Source organism: Lutjanus erythropterus, chromosome 20 (genome assembly GCF_056507025.1).
Source record: "Lutjanus erythropterus isolate fLutEry1 chromosome 20, fLutEry1.hap2, whole genome shotgun sequence".
In the NCBI taxonomy this organism is placed as follows: Eukaryota; Metazoa; Chordata; class Actinopteri; order Lutjaniformes; family Lutjanidae; genus Lutjanus; species Lutjanus erythropterus.
The window spans coordinates 10059312-10084972 of record NC_139336.1 but is presented as its reverse complement, the minus strand read 5'-3'; the positions used below and the strand labels follow the sequence as shown (position 1 = coordinate 10084972).

The 25661-nt window shown below is 40.5% G+C and overlaps 1 protein-coding gene across 7 annotated transcripts in view; it reads left to right on the top strand.

Annotated features, from left to right (window-relative positions):
- The first annotated feature begins 5250 nt into the window (after window positions 1-5250).
- vav2 (vav guanine nucleotide exchange factor 2) overlaps window positions 5251-25661 on the top strand; it is a 290534-nt gene continuing 270123 nt past the window's right edge. For 4 of the 7 annotated variants that reach the window (XM_084745459.1, XM_084745457.1, XM_084745455.1 and 1 more), the window contains exon 1: window positions 5251-6556. In XM_084745459.1, coding sequence (XP_084601585.1) covers window positions 6353-6556 — 204 coding nt within the window. In that variant the 5' untranslated portion in view covers window positions 5251-6352. The remainder of the gene's footprint in view (window positions 6557-25661) is intronic. The other 3 variants (XM_084745460.1, XM_084745458.1, XM_084745456.1) reach the window with 2 other exon arrangements.

Here is a 25661-nt window from a genome sequence, read left to right as displayed (position 1 = left end):
AATGGAGTTGCATGAGAGAACCACAAAGAACAAATGTTATGTTACTGATTGCCACTTGGGGAATGATACCCAAGATAATTTCATTTATGTGCAAAAAGTATGCAATAGTCAACGATAATTGCTATATGCAAAATGCAGGGGTTGAAAATTGCAGACAGAAACACAATAACTTCCAACTTCGTTTGACATTTGAAGTATAGCACTTAAATGGTAAGTCAAGGCTAATGCTCACCTAATGTTTAGCTTAACAGCTTGGCTTTTGTAAAGCAATGAGGCTGGAAATTCACTGTTAGATCTTGTCTTGTAATCAGTAAAACAGCCTGGTAAAGTTCCTCTTAAACTATCAAAGGCTGTGGTCCTTTCTCTTTAGGTCAGAAGATAGAAACTCTCTGAGAGTGCTACCTTTTTTTCCCAACTTGCTCTGGAACTGCTGTGAGCATGGCAACACGGTTCCCCCAAGGAAAAATGGCCTGCTTAAAGATTTATAAGCCATATTTTGGGCTGATGGGGCTCCTCAAAAGGTCTTTAAAGGTTAAGTGATCTCATGGCTCCATCAGCCAAACTCAGAGACCATTTGAACATCACAGAGCGCATTGTGCAAAGGGTATTTCCAACAGCCATTCGCCCAGCTCGCCTATTTTTATATGCCCCAAGATTACAGAGCCCTGGCAGAGTAAGGTAAGGTATTAGTTAACCATTCAGAGTCCAGACGTGGTATAATCTTAAAGAAATGGTGTTATAAAACATATAACTTTAATTCACAATGACAGCCAGTGTCGCATTTGTCTGCTTACTACAAGCTTCTTGAATGTTTGCACTAATAAGGTGTAGGAACGTCACACAGAACTGGTTTTAAGGAGGGAAAACACAAGGGTTTAAATATGCAGATGGAAATAGATTGCATGTATGCTAGATTGATATGTATTGTGGGTTTGGGAAGACCATACCCTGACCTCCAGCAGCACCCATGAAAACTGAATGCCAGGTGATTCCATAATGATTTTTGCTGGGAGGTGATGCGATTAAACCCTGGGGGTCCGGTAGCCTGAGGTAAATTGCTGGAGACACAGCCGGTGTGTATAACCTGCAACACAGGTGCCTGGAAGCCTGACCACATCCACAGTAGCTGTAAACCCTAGCAAAATTGCCTCAGGCTCCCCAGTGGTCCTGTCCACCATAGTGAGAAATTGTGTGAAACTGCAGGAGATCCAAATCAAAATGCTAAAATCACTGTTCAGGCATCTTGTATGATTCTAACTCTGGCTTGAAGTTCAACTGTAATTCTGCCTACAGTCTCTCTATAGGGGTCATGGTCTCGCCTTGCCTGTCTATCCATGTTCATGTCAACTCTGCAACAAGTGGGTCATGTCTAGATGGGAACCCCACAAAAGATCTTGGAAGCATGATCATTTTAACCCAAACCACGATCTTTCCCTAACTCTAACCAAGTGTTTTTGTCCCTAATCCTGAGCAAATTTTAACCACAACATTGTGACCTTACAAAACATAATTTGTTTGTTCAGTGCACAGAATGAAGAAACCACATGTGTAAATCTCACAACAGTTTCTCCAATCTAGGGTTCCGATCTAGACACAACCCAACAAGTGGGTAAGTCTTTGCTGCCTGGGTGTGAAAGACCCTTGATTGTCTGACCATGACAGAAACACTGTCTGTGTCAAACCGGACATCATTTAATTGTAAGCTTGTGCTTCTGGGCCACAAAAGATGGCTGGCAGCCAACATGGAAACAATTTAAAGGCAACAGGCGCATCGGAAAGTCTGCACCAGAGAAGTTGAGCTTATATGCTTGAGGTCAGTAAAAAACCTAGTCCATGTCTGCTGAATGATTGATTATCATCCTGGGGGGGCTACTCTTGAGTAGGGTTGGGTATCCTATGTTTTTTTTTCCAATACCTGTGTGAAAATGATACTTTTAAAGTGGTACTAATGCCTAAACAGTGCCTGAACAGATACTTTTTTGAAAAGTAAGCACAAAATGAAAATCAATGGTCAAATTGAACAGTTTAAATTATACTTAAATATGTAAATGTCAAAAGTAGCCTACTAAACACATCACAAATTCACATGAAAAATAAAACCTAACCCACCTACAAGAAATACTTGTACTGTAACAGTACTACTTAGAGCAAAATAAATAAAACTCCAGCCTCAAACTGCAGCAACTCTTTAGAAGAATATTATATTTTCTAACCTGAGGAAAGGTTGCTGTCTTCATCATCAGTGGACTCCCTGTCATAAATATAAATGTCAAGTCATTACATGTCCTATCTAGTGTTTCATATCTATGGCAAAGTGTTGTGGCTCATGACTTCACCATCCTGTGGCCAAAAAAATATTGTTCTGTGTCTTTGTTTGTTTTTGTTTTTGAACATTTTTTTGGACATCCCAACCAGTGTTGGAATCATTTCGAGTGAAATCCAGGTACACTTTAACTTGGCATGTTTACCATGGCTACTACATAGAGTAAGACTTCTTGCTGCCAGAGCCATGTAGATTGAGTGTTGATGTAATGTTAACTAGACACATTTTAGTGATGTGTCTCTAATCTCTGGAGCAAATGAAAACTATTTACATCGACAGCTCTGGCGTGTTCCACCAAAATGATGCAACATAATCTGTGTTGTGATTTGGTTTTGTCAGTGTTGGTAATATAGGAACCAGATTTTGGTACCCTACCCTACTCTTCTGGGGCTCAAATGTTCAATGATTGCAGGTAGAAAAAGCAGTGATTAAAATTCATGACCTCCAACAGCTCGTGGAGGACATGGGCAGTACACAAACACAAGTTAGTTCTGTCATATCTTTTTTAAAAAAAAAAAAAAAAACTGTATTGCATCTTTATGCCCTCTTTTTTTAAGAAGGCTGAAAAGTCAGACTTGGGTTGAGTCACCAACTCAAAGCCTCAATTTTTGACAATCTGGGAGTGAAACTCAACAATCTATCTTTTTCTAGCACTGTGAAGCTGTATATTGATGATTTCAATTCACAAACTTGTATGTGGTTTTCATGTATAAATCCAGCTTTGCTTTCTTAAAAAAATCCCTTTTCAGATACAAAAGAAGCACAGAACACCAGACTTCACCAGACTATGTAGCTCTATTTTATGCCTGGAGTAAATTAGCCAAATATATTACATCCCTGTGGAAATTTGAAAGTGGGAAGGGACGATGGTGAGTGAGTTGAGAAAGTAATGAGACATGACAAAGAGGGTTTAACAAGAAACAGGTGGCATATTGATGTCAACGGCAATTAAGTGATTAATTGACCAAATGTGATTATTTTATTAACAAGAACTGACATTGGGAAATCATAGAAAGAGGAGACAGATTGGTAAATGAACAAGAGAAGTGCCATATTAAAGAGATGAACAAAATAAATCAAGATACGTAGATAAATGAGAGAACAAAGAGTTGAAAAATAATTCCAACTAAAGCTGGATTAGACAGTATATTTTTGGTGTCAGTAAGCTGTCTGAGAAAAAAAAAACTAGACTTCTACTCCTCTTGGCTCTGTTTGTAGGTATTGAAAATCGAGCCTGTGAGAGGAGACTTTGGCGAATCCCAGGTCGGTAAGATAGTTGATTGTTCAGTCTGATTCCACTCAACAATCAATTTTCTTTGAGTCACCGATCCAAAGCACTGGAAACTTGACGACCTGGGAATGAGACTCGAAAGTCAGCTATCTTCCTCCAAAATCGGTTAGTGCACCTCTAAAGTAAACAAAGGCTTGATCTGTTAGTTTAAAGCTGAAATGTTAGCTTAACCTTGGAAGAACAAACTTTTTCAGACACTTGGGATGGAGACATAACCTTTGAAACTGATATGGAAAACTTGTTACAAGAGTTGCTTATACAATCAAGCACATATGAAGCAACATTAGTGTTCAGTTGGTTTCGTTTTTCTAGCCACATGATGAATCTAAGTCTAATCTTCGCTTTCCTTTTAGCTCTGTTTTGGGTCACCGCCAGCTCCTGTGAGAAGTGGCCCACTATGTTCACCAGCTCGTTGCTAACTTTTTCTTTCTGACATTTGGTGCTGGTAAGGTTGCGTACAGTGGGTTTCTCACTGTGGTGTCTGCAATACTATTTCTACCTATACTATTCCACAAAGTAGCTATGATAGAAGATTACAACTTATGATAGTAGAAAAAAGCACAAGTGTTTCTAATAATATTAACAATGGCTCTGTTCTGTTCAAGTGTCCCAATAAGCAATGAAGAATCCATCCATCTATTATTTACACCTGTGCTTTTCCCACTGTGACATGTCCGAATGTCTTCTGGGAAAAAGCTGTGAAAAAGTCTACACATTTAAATTAAATATTTAAAAATTGCCTCATATAGCTTCCTAAAGAGAGAAGAGAATCATGGCATGTTAGTATAAGGGTGTGAGCGGGGGGTGGAGGGTGAGAAAGTGACACCAGCCACAGGCCAAGTCCTGGGAAAATATGGAAGTGGCTGTTAGATTTTAGGCACAAAATAATGATTTGCTATTGACTAGCTGGTGAATTTGGACGTTTATCTGTCAGTGGCTGGTCAGTGTTCACATTTATTACATTAATTTTCCACCCTGACTGTCAGACTAACATTAATCCTAAAATCAGAAGGTTCTATCTGTATTTGAGCTGTTCCAAAAAAACACAAATTTGACAGGACTTTGACATTGTACATTTAGAATACCTTCAGGGTGTCTGTCACTTTCATGTATGAAAGAAACTTGGCTGACATATCAGTTTTGCTATTTAAATATACTCAGAATGCAGACAGAAGCTTCTGTTCAAACTGGCTTTTACAGTGTAACACAGAAATGGATATAAACCTATTGATAAGATATTCATATTAGTGTTTTGTGTTGAGCACATCAGTGTGTTGAAAGATCTCTTCATGTGATGACATGCTTGTGTCATTCTGGTCCCAAAAAATGGGGGGAAGAAAAACATTTTGGGAAGTGATAAAATAGGATTGAATGCTGTATTTGCTTTAGGGATTTGTAGAGTTTTTGCTTTTTGTGTTTGTGGTTTCGTGTTTTGAGTTTTGAGAAAATGAGCCAAAGATTCAGAACATGTGTGCAAACAACTAGGAAACACTTTAATTGTGTGTTGTTGTTTTTTTTTTTTGTTGTTGTTGTTGGAAATATCCCTTTAATCTCCTTGTTCCAGCAGCCCCTGCAGTGTGCGCCTCATCCGTCAGAGGGCGCGTCCACAACTCCCAGCTCAAAAAATATCCCCCTGAAACTCACATTCTTCTTGGAGTATGGAGCCACTTTCACAAAGTGTGGACACACTGTCCAACTTTTGCCTCCGCATGGGATAATCGGGACCCTCAGCCCCTTTGTCTCAACACCGAGAGAGAAGCTCCGGGACGCTTTCACCTCCCTTGGATCTGTGCGCGGCTCGGGGTCGGGAGTTGGGACCGCTAAACATCTCCGTCCGAAAAGGGAAACGAGGAGAGGGAGACGCGGAGAGAGGAGGACATGAGCGGAAGGGAGGGAGGCAGAAATCACTGAAAAGCAAAGCTGCACACACGCGTAACGCTATTTCTGGCGTGCGTAAAGGCGCCAAACAAAGTAGCGTTAACTGGATACATGTAAACACTGATTATTTCTTTCCTTGGACGTGTTTGGAAGCGTTGCTTGGACTGTGTTGTGGAAAGAGGGGAGACCCGGGCGCTGAGGAGACACTGCTCTCTGTTTGTTATCGCTTTCTCTTTATTGTTTGCGGTGGGAATTACGGGAACTTCTTGTTTTTGACGTTTGACTTGTGAGGAAACGTCAAACGCAAATGCGGTAGGTGACTCCGGCAACTAATCAGACTTGTAAGGCTGTTTTTTCCACATTGGCTGTGCTGCTTGGTTCACTGAAATGTGAGACACTGGTGAAGTCAAACTGCTGCATCCAGCTGTTTCATTAGCCACTACTGTAACCCCTCCAGTCACGCCTTTTTGGATTGGATATGCGAGGAAAAGTTTTTAAGAATGAAGAGGAGAAAATTTCTATAGCTTGTCTCTGTTTTCTGGTTCCGCCAACGCCGTCAGCTCAGCTGGATCTTATTTTAGTCTTTTTCAAGCCTTCATCATTTCCATGTTGTGGCGACAGCAGAGCTGACATGCGTCTGGGATGGGGATATAGTGCCGTGACCTACTACGATTAACACACAGTTGCGAAATTGCCTGATAATCGAGCTGATAAGTGAATGAGTAAGACGTCCAAGGCGCCGGTAAGGGAACCGAGCGTAGTGCCCGCTGCTTGTGCGCCGAGAAACCGTCGCTTTCAGCCCGCCGCTAACCACTTGGATCACTCGGTTACTTTGTGAGGAGGGTCTCCGGGAGACGATTATGGAGGAGTGGAGACAATGCGGGCGGTGGTTGATAGACTGCAAGGTCCTGCCCCCGAACCACCGGGTCGTGTGGCCCTCGGCGGCCGTCTTCGACTTGGCACAGGCCCTGCGAGACGGGGTGCTCCTGTGCCAGATGTTGCACAACCTCTCGCCGGGATCAGTGGACCTGAAGGAGATCAACTTCAGACCCCAGATGTCACAGGTGAGTCTGAGTAAACTTCAAACATGCACATGATGGGCTGGTCAGCACCCCAAGGCTATGTCTTGTGACTCTGCTTCACATGCAGATCTTGGGGGTTGTCAGCCTCTGCATTGCCTTGATTGCTTTTGGAAACCTGAACGCCTTTTGTTTTGGATTTTCCCAGTTAGTCCAAACCTTCCTGCCCCAACAAGCCCAGCAGCAGAGCCACTATCAGTAGCTGTATCTGTGATAATACCATTTAACAGATGTTCGCACGCAGAATCCATTCAGGTTTGCACAGGTGAAGGATAAGGTGGTAACACCCCCGCACATAAGTGGTGGTTGCCTCCTGCCAGACCTCATGTTGATCAGAACTTTTGCTGGCTTGTTGCTTCACTTTCTATTCAACAAACAAGTGGGGTATTGTTGAACGTCTGAATTGCAGCGCAGCCTCCGTAAGCACGCTCACTGTCAGGTTATCTGGAGTATGAAATGAGTCACTGAGATGAATTTGCAGTTCTGACAGCTACAACATCTTCATTTGCTTTAGATTAAAGCGTGTTAATTGAGTATTATCCTGTCAGTCTAGCTCTGAGTGGAAAGGACCCAAGATAATAATCTGCTGAAAGAGGAGACACAGTTACAAATCCAACGTTCAATAATTTGAAACAGTTTTGTGTGACTCTTGTTCATCTTTTTTGGAGCAGCATCGTGGGTGTGGCAGTTCAGTTGGACAAACAAAGACAAATCCTTGAAAATCATCATGATTGTTGGGAAGTTTAGTTGCCAACCTTCTTGGTTTAGCAATTTAAAGGAATAGTTAACTCCAGAATCAACAGTACATTTTTTTTTATCTCTTACCTGTAGTGCTGTTCATTCATTTAGATTGTTTTGGTGTGAGTTGCCAAGTTTTGGAGATTTCTGCCATCCGTCATGTATAATGGAGCCAGATGGCACTCAGCTGGTGTGGTGCTCAAAACGCTTTGAAAATACATTTGGAAAAACTCAACAGCGATGTTGCTTTCCACAAATCATAACCCGCTTACTCAAGAGAATACACCAACTTTGTTGTGAGCAGTTTAATGTAAGAACTATTTGCTTTCTGCCAAAGTATACCTGCTAACCATAAGTGTTCCTAGTGGTGCATTCCAATTTAATTGTGAAGTCCAGGATCATAATTAAAATGGGCCAAGAATAATATTAGCAGGCATTTATTTCTGGCTGTGTGCACAAAAAATGGGGATGCTTGTTAAAGAGTTAATCATTGAATTTACCAAGCAAAATCATATTCCAGTACCATTTTTAAGGTACAGTTTTCTTTGACTCTTGTTGATCTTTCTACCAAATTACTTCCATTTGAATTCTGAGTTCCCAGTTGAAAATTTGAACTGGATTTCTGATTTGGAAAGTGGGAGGAACCTCATCAACCCCACCTCAAAATCAAAGATAGCTTCTCCATGCATCAGTTCTAGTTACAGCTGTTTATTAGCACTTCTGTTTTGTGTCTCATTAAACCAGCCATACACACAGTACTGTCCAACTTCTGCATGTTGCTTTGGTGTCTGTATGCATAAAATACCACATAATGTGTTGTTTTCAAGCACAAAAAATGATGATGGTGTGCGACGTTGTTCCCAGCTGTGACTTCTAACCTCCAGGGAAAATGGAACAAAACATAACGCTACAACTTGAGGAGTAACTTGAGCAACAAGGTCTTGATTTGTGGAAAGACACATTGCAGTTGAGTTTTTCAAATGTATTTTTTGCTGCTTTAGTACCACAGGCCAAGTTCCATCTAGTTCCGGTATATTGGGGAGAAGGCAGACATCTCTACAGCTGATATTTCTAAAACTCTGCAGCTCACACCAAAACTATATAGATAGATAAATGGCACGACAAATGAGAGGAATATTTTAAATTTTGGGGTGAATTGTACATTTAAAATCCAAAGCTGAGGATTATTTGCTGTTAAATTTTACCCATGTCACATCACAGAGGAGAGGGAGGGGAAGTTTACTGTAAGTCCATTGCGGAGAAACTCAAAGAGGAATAACCTCTTTGGTATAAAGTTATACCTCAAAACGAAACACAAGTCTCCATGGTGGTACGATTAGAGGTTTGGATCGTCACACAGCTCACTTTATATAAATCTCACTCGCCACCTCAGCTCAGTCCCGGTTCCAAAGCCAATATGAGGAAGTGTCGGGTGCCACAGGAAGTTTACGTGACCACAGCAGAGTACAAGTGCGCCGTGGCAAACATTCCTATTGACTTTTATTCACCCTGAAGTCTGGTCTTAAGTACCGCTGAGCCTCCATTACTGTATGGTGGGAAGCCTGGGGGATTGGCGCTGTGAATGGATCACGGCTGCCCGCATGCAGGATGTGTTTGGTTATCCTCATTGTCATGCCCGCAGAGGCCGAAACGGCTATCATACCAGAGCGATTGCCCTCTGACAGCACATTTGTCTGATGTTCTTGGCACACCTTCTGTGACCCGTTTCTGTCATGATTATGTGTGAACGTGTGTGTCTGTCTGTCTGGCTTTCAGTCTGTGTTGTTGGTTGCCGCTTTCGGGTAAATTTTGCTTGCTTCCTTGCTTTGTTTCTAGTAAAACGCAAATAAATCTAGCAGTCGGTGAACATAAAATTCACTAACAGCAGTTGTGATGATAGATAAACTCTGAATAAGCATTATAATACAGATTGAGTGCAGGGGTTTGTTACAGTATGTGGGATAGCAGCCAGTTAAATACTCACACTACCCTGACAAATGATACATCAGCACAAAGCCTCATAATTATATCTCCACAAAGCACAACACAAAAATAAAAAAACATGGCAAGAAATCTTTTAAAAATCCCAAACATTTCTTACCCTGTTTAACTTAGAAGAGTTAAACTTTTTCTAGGGACCAGGGTTGTGATTAAAAGGGATCAAGCGTACTAGTCATCTATTTCTGGCTGCGTGCACAGAAAATAAGGACACTTGTTGCAATGAATCATTGAAAATACAGAACAAAATGGCAAATATTTGCTTATTCCTGCTTCTTTAATATGAGGATTTGTTGCTGTTCTCTATTTCATGTAGTTGTAAATAGGGATGTCACATTACCAAAAATGTAGCAGTTGATACAAGTACCAGTGAAATAACGTGATTTACAATATCCAATTCAATACCATATGGTAAAAAATGAAGATAAAAGTCAGTGATTGTTATTTTTCTTTGCCAAAAAAATCTTCAGAGCTTCGACAATAAAAAACTGAGGGCGATATTTTCTAAGCCTGACGCAAATCACTCTCAGGGGAGCATGTTGCCCATGTCTGGACAGTAATGAAGTGCAAAAGTGATTTTTGCAGCTGAACTTTGAATATAAGTTTCAGTGGTTTAAATTTACTGACATGATGACAGGCCATTAGTTGGGAAATAAATATATTATTTATCTAGATTTATAGGGGTGTCACAATTTAAATATTACGTCAAAACCCTTTTTTTTTTCTTCACCCCGGACACAGACGTCACAGTGTTTACAGCTACACTTATACACAACATCTTAACATATGGATTCTCTTTTCAAAGAAAAGACAGTCTGAAGTCTGAACATTTCATAGGCACTATTTGCATGCTGGTTTTTGAGAATTAGAGATTAATCCCTGTTGATTTGCCTACAACACAATTGTTGTTTTTCTGTGCTTGTAGACATTTGTCTTTCTCTCTCAGCATTTAACAGCAGGTACAAACAGTATCTACGGTACTGTAGAAAACTGAATACTGTCACATTTTCAGAATTTTGGCACCGACTTGGCACCGAAGTTGTGACATCTCTAGTTGTAAATTGAATATCTTTGGCTTTTGGACAGTTGGACAAATTAAGGTAGGACTCTGGGAACATGCAATGGATGTTTTATTTTCTATTTTCATAGACTAAATCTTTAAAAACAAACTGAATCATTGAAAGTAAATCTTAATTTCAGCTCCAGTCTCTAGTCTTCCTCTCTCTTTTTGCCTGGTAACCGTCAGTAGCATGGACTTATCAGCTCCAGAAGCTACTGACTTCCATGATTACAAGGCGAGAGAGAGGTCTGGATGGCATGCTTTGATCCGCCCACTAATCCCATGCTCCCAGTCCCACTGTGTCAGTCTGCAGTGAGGGTGGAAGGGGTGTCCTCAGTGACAAATTGGGTTAAACAAAATCCTGGCAGCAGAACAGTAGTATGTGATTTATGATAAGGAAAAGGTCAGAGCGCATGTGCTTTAACACTCAGAACACACCACAGTCAGGGGCTTAGCTGAATGAGGAGGAGGCGAAGCCGAATGATTGCGCTATTTGCTCAGGACAGAATTTCTCTTCACACACTAATGGCTCCACTCGCACGGAGATTAATAGTTTCCGAAATTGAGTTTTGTCTCTGAATATGACTCGCAGTTAAACAGTCATGGTATCCTCAGATATGTTTGACACGGAGTAGGTGTTAACAGAGGTTATAAAGCTGTGTGAGCTGCATCAGAGCAGAGCTTTTGGTTAAAGAGTAACATTCAGTCTAAAGGGATGTGCTTCTCATTTTTCAGTGACCCACTAATGCTATTCAGTTGCTGCTGTTAAAAGGCACTAATGACAATAATGCTTTAAACACTGGCATAGATCCCAGCTTGTCCTCCAGTGCGTTATCATTGTGTTTTAGTGCATTCTGTCGAGCTCAAAGGGAAGTCATCATAGCAACGCTGAGGTCATATTTCATTGTTGCTGGCATTTTTGATGAACTGTGTGTGTCCATAAAATGGCAACTGTGATTGCAATGCCACATGTTGAGCAGACCAACCAACCATAACTTCTTAAAAAAAGGTTTGTTTGTCGGGGTGGGTACCAAAACCCAGTACCAATGTGGCCTTGGTTCTTATGCATCTGGTACATATCGGACATAATGCAGATTTTGGTGCCACTGAAATGCCTAGGCATTGATGTAGTTGCCCTGTGGTGCAGATATTATGTGCCATTATGAGTTTATGTTAGGGCAGCACTCTCTACATGGCACAGATGGCAGCTAATGTTAGCCTACCGTTAGCTGGTAGCTACCTTTAGCAGTTAAAATGCCAAGCTAAATGGTCTAAAATGAGGCTGTATTTCATTTGAAAAGGCTTCCACTGCATGACTCTCTACATGGCTCTGGCAGCAGGTAATGTTAGCCTACCATTAGCTAGTAGCTACCTTAAAAACAGTTAGAATGCCAAGCTAAACATACCAAAGTGTGGCTGTATTTCACCTGAAAGGATCCCTACAGCGGGCATGTAAAGGGAGGAATCATCTGGGGATGCAGGATATACACTTGTAAACAAGGCTCACGGTGGTCCTGGGTTCAATCTCTACCAAGCCAAAAGGAGACTTTCTGTGTATGGTTTACATGCTCTCCTCTTGTCTGCGTGCGTTTTGAATTAATTTTATAGTCGATCAACAGATAACTACCTGATATTTAAGTCATTTATCAAACAAAAGTCCAAACATCAACTGGTTCCTGCATGTAAAATGTTAGGATTTGCTGTTTCTCTGTTTTATATCATTGTACTTGGTGTTTTGTACTGTTAATGGGGCAAAACAAACAATGGGAAGGTGTAATCCCCAGTGAACAGCAGGAATTTATGGTAATCAGTGACGAGTTTTATGTAATTTTATAGACAAAATAATTGAAGATAAGAATTCGCTGCTGCAGGTTTCCTCAAGTCAAAAGACATAGGTTTGGTGTACTGGCCCAAGAACTGCTCATAGTCAGAACCTGTTTACCTGTTGCATGCTGGGATTGATCCAGCCTTCATGTTTAACAGGATTGGAAATGGAAGGATGGACATACCTGTAACTGAATACAGCAGGATCATAATTATGAATTTAAACATTTAATATTTTATAGTAAGAAGTGACTTCTGGATGGCCTGTGGAAAATATAGCAGCACTGCTGTACCTTTGAACAAGAAACAAACACAGTTTACACCTATTTAACTGAAGCTGTAAAGTGATGCACTGAAGTCTGCCCGACTTGTGGGTGTGAATTCATCTGCTGGCATAAAAATGAGGAAGGCCCACTGCAAAATCAGCACTCAACAGAGTGTGACTGAATAAATAACGGTTGAAGATGTGCATTCATGTGGGTGAAAAGGGAAATGTCCAATCACATATCCTTCCAGCTTGCAGCGAGGAAGTCGCACATTTTATTGTGATATTCATGAAGTAAATTATAAAGCACTGAACTGTACATACATGTAAAACAGTGAACCAGACGTGTCTGACATCTGAAGTAACTCTAGGCTATGTTGTGCAAAAACCGGGTGTGTTGGGATGAGTCTTGGACCATGTCCACAATGAACAAGCTGAATTTGAAAATGTTTGTAAAAAATTGCTGGTCTTGAATTTTTGTGCTGACAGGGAAAATGGATTATCTAATGTGGAGTTGTTTGAGGTATTTATTGATAGTCAGTATATCACGGTCAGCATGCCTTTGGAGAAGCAGAGACCACCTGCACAGAAGCTAAGCAATGAACTGCTGAGGACGTGGCCAGCAACAAAAGGTATTTTAGCCACTTCAGTTTAAGTGCACAGTATATTAAAAATATTTTCACTGCTTTACTTTGACATCAGGCAGTCTTTTCTAATGGGACACTTCTGTTATTCAAGCCAAACATGGCTCTTTCCAAACCAACCAAACTCCATAAGTGAAATCAGTAATTTTACCCCTCAGAACACTGCAGTCGGTGGTCTATTGCTTCCTTTATCTGTTGGTTTGTTTGAGGGCCTGTGTGAGTTCAGTGAATCCAAACTATCCTTTTAAAACACAGAAGTCGCACAATAACACAAAGTATCCAACAGGTTGAGCCAGCGGTGTTTTGAGAGGTAAAATTGCAGATTTCCCCCATGGAGTTTGGTTGGTTTGGATAGAGCAATATTTAAAAGTCAGAAAAGTCTGTCTGATGGCAAAGTAAAGCAGTAAAAATATTCTAAATAGCCTGTGGTTGCTCATTTTGAATGCCAGCATGGGTGATGAGAAAATACAGGTGTTGTTATTGACCTGTACATTTTTATGTCATTGGATTACTCATAAAGCATTGAGTTGCTAAGCGGAGTCCCGATTTATCTGCTTCAACTGTGGGCAGAAGAGAAGGCAAAGCACCTCTTGCAAATAAGCTGTCAAGATGACCTTCACTTAGGTGGTCAAGTAAATCCCTGACTGTATTTTTACAAGATGGCGAGGCCTTCCTCTCCACCTCAAGGTCTTAAATGGATGCTTAATGAGCACTGGTGTTTGGAGATGCTTCGGAGCTCAGAGTCTACGTATTGAAAATCCAGCGCCTCGGGCTGCGTCTGAAAGACAAGACTGAGCTGTGCTCTCTGAAGCCTTTTGTGTGTTCTGCAGTGTGTGTTTTTTTTTTTTTTTCAGCCGTTCTCATTCTTTTCTTTTTTTTTCCTGTTAGTGAGGTAGTTGTGAATGCCTTTGGGATGACTCAGGCGGATATGTATGTGTGTGTGCTGCTGTGCTTTTGTTTTTTGTGTATGTGTGTGTGTGTGCGTGTGTGTGTGTGAGTGTGAGAGATGTTACAGTACCTGTGCTCAGACTGAAACACTGTTGGCTGAGCCCGGAGCTCTCCTGGAGCTTCTCAGTGCTCCACAGGGCTCCAGCTCTCACACAGAGCCTGCCGCTTCCACTCACAGTAATTGAGGTTCTTCCTCTTTGTCCAGCTCCCACCAGAAATATTGGCTGCTGCTGGCAAGACAGGAGCTGATTGAAATATATATTTTTTTCAAATTCTGGCTTTCATACTCGGGCAACGGCTATATATGAAGTTTTGGCAAAATTCGCCTTTTTGAATAAAAAATGTGGCACCCTCGTGATTTGTGTTGGGGCTCGGCATGCATAATGAAACTTGGTGTCTTGCCTGTTTCATCAGGGTTACAGAGGGGCCAGAGAATTCAGTTGTGAAATCCACACACAAGCTAATTTTGAGCAGAAAAAGGAGCTTTTTGTTGGAAAAGTTAACATCACATGATCACAGAAATCATGTGTACAGAGTACAGTAAAAAAAAAAAAAAAGTAACTTAGTGTATAATTCCTCTTTAACTACAACTGTTTTTGCTTTGTTTGGCCCAGCAGTGACATGATGATGGCAGTGTGTCATAGAGTTTGACCATATTCTCACAATGGTCACCTCTTTCATTCCACTAGAGTTTGCAGGGCTTTATGTAGCCTAAGGTTGTCTAATGTGACAAAGCATCAGTACTTTTTCAACAGCACATGCTGAAAACAAAATACTTGCATTCTATAATATGTCTAAAATCTGAAAGTGCTTATTCAAGATCTCAGCAATGATTTAATTTTGTCATGTATCTTAAAGGTAGCAGCGACTGTTTTTCTTGAAAACACAGTACTTATATTTTTTGATTTTGCAGTCTTAATCAATCAAAGTGTGACCCCCAGACGGATTTTAAGTCTAAGCCCTGGAATTTCCACTGACTTTTGAACCGCCTCTGCTTATAATTCTGAAATCCCCATCTTTAAGAGCTCGGCAGGGTTGGAAATAAGATCAGAGGGAGTGTTTAAACCAGAAAACGTCATGCTAAATTCCAGCCCACCCACTATTCTAAAATCTCTGGTTGTTACCAGCTTGGGGTGGGGGGCTGGTGGCTACTGTAGACATCCACCCACCCGTGCCTCTCCTAGGGGTAATTTAATCTCACCACTTGGTGTACTGTTGACCCCGTGACCCCAGCACCCGCCGGATGCAGGTAATACTGCTAATGGAGCTCGTTAGGGACACGTCCTGGGCTGCACAGCTGGGACGGTGCTACCGAAAGCTAATGGGATTGACAAGGAGGGAATGGGACCAGGCCAGGGTTCTCTAACCTTTTGTGTGAGCTAGTCCCACTCCTAAGGTCATGAAAATTATTTTAACTGTAACTTTTGGTATTTGGGTGGTTTATGTGTTGACATTTCCACAGCTGACCTATAAACAATGTGTTATTTCTTCAGGGACTGGAAGTAGCCTTTACCTCAAGTGTCACTGGCAAGGAATTTGTTTTTTCACAGAAACTTATGTACAGTTCAGAGCCAGTTGGCTGTATTTAACTATTTAACAACTCCAAATTGAAGTTCACATTCACAACAATCTCTGTATCTGCTGTACTTACTTTTTCTTTACAGTTACACTTCACCTCCAAATATGTTGTTTAGATAATATAGCTAAATTGAAAGTTTGTTGATAACCTGTGCAGCCATATGACCTTTTCAAGTCGTGTTGCCCCATATTTAGTTGTCCAGTAATTAACCTGGGCAGCAAAATGATATTATAACCAACCAGCCAACTAAACCAATCAACCAAACCAACCCACCACATAACCCAAACTACCAACCAGAGCAGCCAGCCCAACCAACCAACTAACCCTAACCAATCAACCCACCCACTATGAAAGTAAAACCCACGTTGTAAAGGCGAATAAATAATTAACATCCCTTTAATCCCAGGGGATATATCAGAGGACATAGTGAAGCATTGATTTAGACCTCTCTTCACACTGAGGTAAGCTTGCATAGCTGAGCAGTAGCAGCACAGTAGTGTCCTGTTCAAGGTCACTTCATTCAGTTCAGGAAGGAGCTTGAACTTTATCAAGTTGAAGGACGGTCTTGGTATCCACTCGGCCTAAAAATAAATACTTCCTGAGAAACAGAAGCTAGACTGACTTCAAAAACATCAACAGTGAAGGTTTTAGATGCTCCAGCCCTACTGCTTTTGTTCAAGTTTTGATATTTTCATTTAAGAATTTATCCTGTCAGATTCTTACAGGTGTATCTGTGGCTGCATGCCAGTTCCCTTAACTGCATCCTTCACTGTTTTCCTCTCAGGAGATAAGAATTGAGGAAACACCTTTTTTAGAGAAATAAGATGTCCTGTCCTCTGAACTGTTTGAAGCAATGCCTTTTTCTTTATCAGCTGTCAGGCAAAGTGGAAATTATGTACATATGCCTCAAATCAAACTAAGTTTCTACCTGCTGCACAGTTATTTTCAGCCTCACAGGTGAAGATCGTGATGTTGAAGAAAGAAATGAATGCAGAGGATTGTATTTATTTTGTTCGTCAGACCTACACACACAACACAGATCCATTATTTTCAACTGGATGGTGAATCAGAAAACAACATTGATGTTGTAATGTAAATCAATAACAGATTTCCAGAAAGAGGGTGTGTTGGTACCAGTAAAAGACTTCTGCAAAGGCTGTTCTTTTGCCTCCTCGCTCCTTGATCCTTGCTCCTCCGAACAGAAAAAACATAAGAGCACTGGAGCGGCCTTCGTGATGGCAGGCGCAAACAATTTCTGGGTCAAGTGCCGGAGGAACTTTCAAATAAGAGAGGCCGGCATGTACCCTCATGTCGCAGCTGTACAAGAACATCTGAATGTCCTGAATGTTTCTAAAGAATTGCCCCGAGATCTGTCCTGAACAGTGTTAGAACAGCAGAGAAGTGCTGAAAGGTTTGTTGATTCCTCTGTGGCGCTTGGTTCAACAGTGAAATGGTCATATGACATTCAGCATAAGGAAAAATTGGTTGAGCAAGAGATGTAAGAATATTTTTATCCAACTATCTAATTATCCAAAAAATAAAATGTATTATTATCACATCGTTTAACCACTGTAATACAAATATATAACTTTATTCAGGGATTGATATTAACCATGCCACATAGCCACACAGTTACTCTTTGGCCACCAAATACTTCTGTATCCTGCAAGCCTTTGCCAACACAGTGCTACAGTTCCACAAACATCACAAAAAGTGAAAAGTTGTTGTCACCAGCTGGCCACTGATATGTTGGTGCTGCTTTAGCCTTCTCAATCTCTTAACACAAGAACCAGAAACACAAAAGGCAGACTATTAAAAAAACAAAACTGCAACTAAAATTTAGGAGTGAATGGATGCAGGCGTTTCAGTGGCTAGAATATGGCGGATCTAAGGATGTGATGTACTGCTGTGTGTGCTGCCCACTTCCCTTAACAAGTCTAGAAGTCCGGCTTGTTTTTCAGCAGAAGTGATGTCCTCAGGAAATTCCACTTCACAGTTAATGGGAAAACTAGATAACACAAGTGCCACAGTTAGGAAAGGCTGTGTTAAGTAGCCTTTTCTGTATTGTTTTACAGAAGTTTATATGTAGGCAACCAAAAATGTACCTCCAACTTTAGTGGCTTGGTGGCCCGTTGGTCCAGTGCTTAAAGCTATTAACATCTGTCTATTTATCTGCTTTATATTTTTATACCCATGCTCTCCATAGTGCTTCATGATTATGAAAAACTCTCACTCTTATCCTCTAAATCCCCCGTTTATACTCCAGGGCTGATATCCAGGTGTGAACATCTGTCTCTCTTCAAAACTTTTAACAGCTTTTGAGAATATGATGAATCCCACAGACTCCGTCATGAAATGTGATGAGCTGAAACCAGTGTTGTATTGTGTTTCTGTGTGATGAATGTAGAAACAATCTGAACTTTGACAGCCGGTGGCCAGAAAAGTTTGAAAAGACTCTTTCAAAGCGAAGCCACTGAACCACTTCAGAAAGATTCCTGTCAGCGTGTGATGAGCGAGAAGAGAAGATGAGATGAGTGCTTGCATAAAAGCACTTTCCAAAAAGGAATTAATGGACTCGACCAGAGACTAAAGTTCAATATGTGATTTAGTCAATTCAGCCTCCTTACTTCCTGGTTCCTGGTTATTGTATTTTGTTCCATACTTTCCTACAAGGAGACAAGGAAACATGACTTTAGCACATTTGATATTACGCTGGACTTTACTCTTCCTTACTCTTAATTATTTCTTCACTCAAGCACTTTTTGCTTTTAATATAATCATGCAGTAATAGACAAGTGAAAACAAACTATATTGCTTTTGTTCCACATTCCTTTTTTTCCACAAAAAAACATAATTTTTTTCCACTGCCATACAATGCATGCTGTGACATTATTTCAAATTGGGCAAGAGGCTACAAGAGCGGTGATATTTAAGAGAGAAATATTCAATTCAGAGAGGTTTGTCTTCAAACGTAAGCTTTTGCACACACTCATTAGTGGAATGACACTTGAGTGTCTACGTCGGCTCGCATATGTGAGAGGCTGTAAAGGCATGCAGTTTGTGGTTTTATGCCACAGGAAGAATACATGGCACAGACATAAATAGGAAAACAGTTAAGTACCTGTTGTATAGTGCAGCAGTTGAATAAATCAGAGTAGTTGCGGTCGATATTCATTAAGTGAAAATGAATGGTCACGTGCTGTGCAGTTCTGCAGGCCTGCTGCTTGTGCAGTGGGTCAAAGAAATAGGAAGTGAATTTGGAATTCAAACAAGCCCCCTTTATTTCTGACTGTCTGCATACAGTAAATGCCTGGGACATCTGCACAGGCTGCATTTAACACAAACCACAGCTACCACAAGATATGGTGCTGAAGCAGATTTTAGACACAATGCAAACACTTAAATCCCCCTTAAGTGTTTGCATTGTGATAACCCATTATTTGCAGAAAGAAAATTAATGTATTCAAAGTATTAAATGATTCAGTAATCACTGAATAATAATGATTAAATGCTAAGTAATATAATTCTTTCTTTTTAAACAACTTTTGGTCTGTTGCATCCAGTTTTAACGCCGTAACCTTGATTGGTGCACAGCTTTTCCTGCTCAAACCTTAACAGTCCGAAAGCTTGACATCCAAATGCGAGCAGCGAGCACTCAACTGCACTGGCCCCAATTTGAATGTGGGCCATGTGGACCATGATGCGGCAATTCAGGTGGAAAGGCTGCTGCGGAATGATCGAGGGTTGAGCATTTTGATTTAAAAAGTTCTGAAGTCACCACGTAGAATACATGCATTATAAGGATGTTGCAGTGGTTTTAATCACGACTTGATCTGACTTATAAGAGGACTAGAAGACAGGAACATTTTCATGGTGTTGGTGGATGGGAGGAATTCTAGAAGTTCTATATTATCATCTGCTATTTGTTTAATACGCCTGAGCACAGGGCTGTGATGTACTATATTCTAATAAGATTTGAGGAAATTGTTTTTCTCATGATCAATTTTAAGATAGATGACTTTAATATTTAAAATCCTAGTAGCTGCCTGCCTTTTTATTAGCTCTGTTGCACTCTACAGGCAAATTAATGGCTTAGTATGGCAGGACATTTTGAAGTTACCTTGTTTGCTTTCTATCTTTTAAGCCCATCCTACAGAGCATCGAAGGTAAAGCCTCCAAAGTCATGAATAAATTCTTATTTTTTACTTTCCTACTATTAGTAAAGTTGAGGGGTTTGGTCCTAAAACAGTTTGTGTATATCATGAACTATTCACATCTGGAAAAAAAAAGACTTAAAAAAAAATTTAAAATTAAATTAAAAAATTGCATGCTAATTAGCTTGTTCACTGGGTAGGTTAGCTTGCTAACTCACTAGCTATATCTGAAGAATGGATGATTCTGTGTCACTTTACTGTAAATTGTCCAGTATGTTATCCAATTTTAGCTCATTGCATGTTGGTGCAATATATTTTGAAATATTTTCCTTTACTCTGAGCTTCACCTATCATCACACACTCACGGAGTGGAGCAGAGAGAAGAACAAGTGAACCTACTTGAGTCGATGACAACTCATTATCTAACTATAAGCGCAATAAAAGCCCACAGGAGTGACTTGTTAATGTAAAACCAAATATAGACAGATGTCAGTGCCAAATCAGTTGAGCCAAAGCTAGCCAGCTAGCTCACAAAGATCATCAGCATCAGTTTCTGTGATATTACAATTTAGCATGCAAGAAACTGAGGTATAGAAATCCCAATGACGTCTTAAAGTGGCAACAGTATATACTTTGAGATGTGAAAAGTTTATGTTTCAACTGTAAAATATGTGTCCTAGAACATTTCTTTGTCACAGCTGAAAAAAACAACAACATAAAACCATTTGATGGAATCTTATCAAATGTAATGGGTTGTGAAAAGATTTTATAAACCCTCAAATATCAATATTGTTATCTGCTTCAAAAATACTGTATAATTGAAATAAATCGGATTAGCTAGTGAGTAAGTGACAGAATTTAGCACACCACCATGGGAGGGGAAGGACTTAATTTGGGACCAGGCGACATGGTGAGAAAATGTCATTCCTGTGTGTTACTGGCTAGCAATGAGTTTTGAATTATTTAATATCTAAAAGTCAAACTAGCTTTGGTAGCAGTGGCGTAGATGTCTAAATCCAGAGTAATTACAGCTGTGGCAGATAAAGCAGAATGCTTCTGCCCAGTGATGCAAGTTTTTAACCCACACTGCAATACATCATGTCATTATGCATCATCTCACTCTCTTTTTGATTGGGTATTTTGCAGCAGCTTGAGCGTGACTCAGCCAGTCTGTGCAGACAACCAGAGCAATGCAGTTTATCATGTGTGCTTAAAAACGCTCCCCCACCTAAAGCCTGTGGAACATTCGTCTGCCTCTTCCCTCTTTCTCTTCCCTGCATTCCTCAGGGAATGCTGTTAGTCTGAAATGCACGCACAGTGTTTATTCGGGGAACTCCGAGTTGACCTAATCTTTCAGACTGAGAGGGAGAATAATGTAAGTGATGTCATGTAAAGGCAGCTTACAGCAAATCTAGTTAAGAGCATTTTTATAGTTGACATTAGAGTTACCTTAAATTCTTGCATTTTATGTGAAAACATCCAGTCACTGCAATGTTTTCTTCCACAAATTTGACCAAGAGAGTGAGATAGTTCAGTTACTTAATGTTTACTATAGCAAGCATTAATGGTTTGTTAATGCTTTTTATAGCAATAATTAATGTTTAAATGGATTTGGTATTGAAAAAAGTATTATTCAGGAGCCAGTATGGAAGCTAAGGTATCTGTACCATTATATCCAGCCCTACTTGTATCATTCTGTTAATATCCCCTCATAATTACCTTACCTAACTAACCTCTGGAGACACATTACACTTTGAGGAAACCGATCCACCATGACAACAAGCTGCCAGTTCTGCCATTCCACTAGAGATGGACAAAGAGATCATGGAGCCTTATGGACACCGTCTGATTTCTAAAGAGGCTCCATCTGCATAGCGGTTGTTGGGGGTGATTAGCATGGGCATGCAGTGGAATGGCGCCTGAATCGTCGCAGAGCCAGCCATGCTCTGCTGGGCGCCATCGCTCCGCAGAGAAATGAAAAAGAGAAGGCCGCCGTCCCATCTCTGTAGCCAGATGGCTGAATCTCTCCCCTGCAGTTCTTCTCAAACCAGAGAACCACAGAAGATCTTTTATTTCTCCGTTTTTTAATTAATTTTGACTGTTTAGTTGTTAATCAGTCAGTCAGTTTTCCCTCCCAGGCCTTGACTGGCATCTGTCTTCATCCACGACTGTCGGCGATGACACTCGGCCCGCTACATGTCGAGCTGTTGTCAGGACTGTACTGTTGCCGGGAGTCTAATTTGAGTTGTGGCGGTGGTAGACTGATTGTGGCTGTTTCCTGTGGTAGAGAACAGATTAGGATCTGGATTGTGCTCGGGGGAGAGGCGCAGCAGTTCCCATCCCCCCCTGCGGGCACCTCCAACCCCAGCTGTACACACACACACAAACACACACTGTAATACATTAACAACCTCTTTCTGGGGGAAAGATAAACAGCTTTATATTTCCTCTATCTCTTTGCCAAATGAAACAGATAATATGCACCCCTTGTGACGCACTGCCTGGTGGCAACTAAGTATAAGAGGAGTGTTTATATGTTGCACTAGCCATGGATTTTCCAGGCCGTCGCCACAAGAAGCCCCGATATCCAATTACCGATGTGTATTGATCATATCACATAATTGGCTGTGGAATAGGAAGGGCACAAAGGTAGGGTTACAATGTTAGACTCAGTCCCATCAAAGGCCAGTGCTTATTGATCCTCCCCACGGTTCAGTCTCTTGTTAATCATGCAAACAAAGTGGAACAGTGTGTAGCGGGTTATAGAGGGTGGAAGAGATCATTTCCTCATGCCCCACCTTTAGCTTAGGGTATGCTGCTGTGTCATTTGTAATTTAAGTTCTTCCCGATTGTAGTCTTGGTGTTTTGCCACACTATTTTTCCAACATACGTGTTTATTATTCATTATATTCTTCAGATGCATTATATTATGTCAATTTTAAAACAATTTACTGTTTAGATATTGTATGGATGCACTTAATTGATCAGTCACTTAATTATTTAGTATATCTTACTTAGTTAATGAGCAAGTAAAAAAAGCCCAAAGCATTGATTACATAATGATGTAAAAGCAGAAGAACAGCAAGCTGATCACAATTATTTATGACAGACGTGTGCACTTGAGTCACATGACTTGGACTCAAGTCACAAATTTGATGACTTGACAAGGTCAGCATAAGACTTGCAATTTGACTTTTTTCACAACAATGAGTCATGACTGGACATGGTTTTGAGCCTTTTGACTTGAAGATACTTAACACCTTTCCCCAAGCCAAAGATCAAAAAGTCAGTTTGTTTCCTGATTCAACTAACCATGAAGAACTGATATTATGTTACTAAACTGTGTTTCTGTGTAGAAAATTGAATTTAAAAGAATTGCAGTAGGCAAAATGTGCAGGTCGACAATTACAAACAGGGATGCAACAACTTCCAACTTGCTAATATTAGCGTAGTTAGTGAGCTACAGTAATGCTTAGCTAACACTAGCTTGACAGCTAATCAACAAGGCTTGTTTAAGACTCAAAAATCAAAGTTTAGGACTTGAGACTTGTCAGTCTTGACTATGATGTCTACCATTGGTTTGTGGACTACCATTTTGGGCCTTAGGTTTGGCATTATGGGAGTTGCCATCTTGGTTTTTTGCAATCAGACAGTGCTTAGTTGTAACTCGCCTGTTAAGCTTGAAATAATGGTGGCCTGACTGGGTGCCATCTTTCTCGTATTACAACTAAACAGTACGCTAAAATATGTTTCTGAAAGCATTTCAGGTGACAAATATATATTTACAGAATCTTGATCCATATTTGATCAGTATTGTGTAGTTTTACAGTTCAAGTCGTATTTAATGAATTCTATATGTTGCCCTGAACAGACTCACTGACACTGCAAATCACATGATAGCCTTAGACTAAAACATAAACTGATTTATTATCTGTTTTATTCTAAATGGGGCCATAATTTAATAAATGAATATAATGCCATATTGAAGAAGACTTGGCGATTGAAAGGCAATGATTTGGTCCCACCTCTGAGTTCTTGTGTAACCATCAGGTATTAACTATTTCCATCTGACAGGGAACTAAAATAATGGATCAAAAATGATTATAAATTCATTTTCTGCCCTACTAATCAACTAGTCTAATAAACTGTATAGTCTAAACTTGCGCCTGTGAATTTAATGTTGTTGCTGGATTTAATCCGAGTTCCCACAAATGAAATGAATAGGATGACTGATTATAGGCTTAGAGAAATAATCTCATCGTAATGTGATGCATTAATTCTTACCCCACCAGCAGCAGCAGCAGCTCCAGTATCCCGCCCAAGGACACTTTGGCAAGACTGAGTCTTGTCAGCAGGGACTGAACCCAAGTTGCTCAGTTGAAGGTCGGCCTCTTTAACCGCTGGACTATCGTGATACAGAGAAAACAAAGCCACCTTGCCAGTCTTTAACAGACATTGATTTGTATTCTGCAGGTGTCAAACCAGCCCTCTAAGTCCTTAAAATTCTACATTGCAAGTTTTTTTTCCATTAGTACATTTGAAATAAGCTGCCATGTTGCATACTAATGAAGCTGTAATTGTCACTGTTAACAAAGGCCAGGCAAACCTACTTTAAGCCATTATCTGCCCTGGAAGTTATCTTGCAGAATTTTCATAGCAATTCATGAAATCCTTTCTGGTGGCCCGGAGAGATGAGACAGAGAAGCTTTGGAAAGGAAAAGTAAAAAAAGCCCACAGGAAACCAAAATCAGACAATAGACAGTTCTGTGACTAGACGCATTATATTACGGGTATGTAGGGTGTTGCAACACTGAATTCATCAGGACTGTATATGTGTAGTCGTGTTTATATTTAGTCTACTGTCATACGGCGCTGTGTGAGGGCCTGTTGTTTTTCATCTTGTGTTTGGTGTGTCACTCCTGTATTGTGTAACTGTCTCTCAAGTGTAACATTGCACTTTTTTGTATCCTGTCTGTACTATGCGTACCTCTGAAAAATATCCTTACTGGGTTCCTTTAATTAAATCAATGAGAGCAAAGCAGCTCTGACATATTTTAACACATTTTATGAATATCGTTTCAGTTGCGCTTTCCTTTGAAATTTCTATTCCAGCCCATAACTCATGTTATTGTTTTGCCTGTTTAACGTTAGTTGGAGTTCAGCTTAATGATGAATGTTCGCTGAATGACCAAGTGTCTCTTCATGAGTTGTGCAAAATTGTTAAATTACAATGTTGCACTTGTCTTACACTCCTGCAGTGATTCTGCACCCTGCCTGAGCTTCCTCAACTCTAGAGAGGAAGCTCAGGCAGGGAGCAAAATCACTGCAGGAGTGCCCCCGCCCCTTGTGCACCCTGCCTGAGCGTCCTCTCCAGAGTCGAGGAAGCTCAGGCAGGGTGCACAAGGGGCGGGGGAAACAACTTGCTTCAACTATAGACTGCATAATAAACAAGATTTCAACCTATTTAATATACAGTCTATGGCTCCAACTCACTATTTTGACTGCAGTACTCTTTTTTGGACACCTGTTGTTGCATTTTACTCCTTTAATATCCAACTCATTTAGTGTCCTTGTAAAAACTGCACTTGTTTTTGGCATTTGTCAGCACACTCACCACCTTAGACATATGAGTCAGATGCTGAGAAAAGGAAAGCAAGTTTTTTTCCCCCCTCTTTCAGATGAAATTGACTATCTGTATGGTTTTCTGTAACGCAGACAAGTTGTCCTGTCCGTCTGTGATTGATGATATTTCTAAAAACCAATTTCTCATAAGTGCCAGCAAGAGGAAGGCAGGTGAGCTTCCTCAATCCCATTTCCCATCTAAGAAGGTGAAGAAAAAAAACATTAAACCTGCCACCAGTTTGGTGTTAGCATAATGAA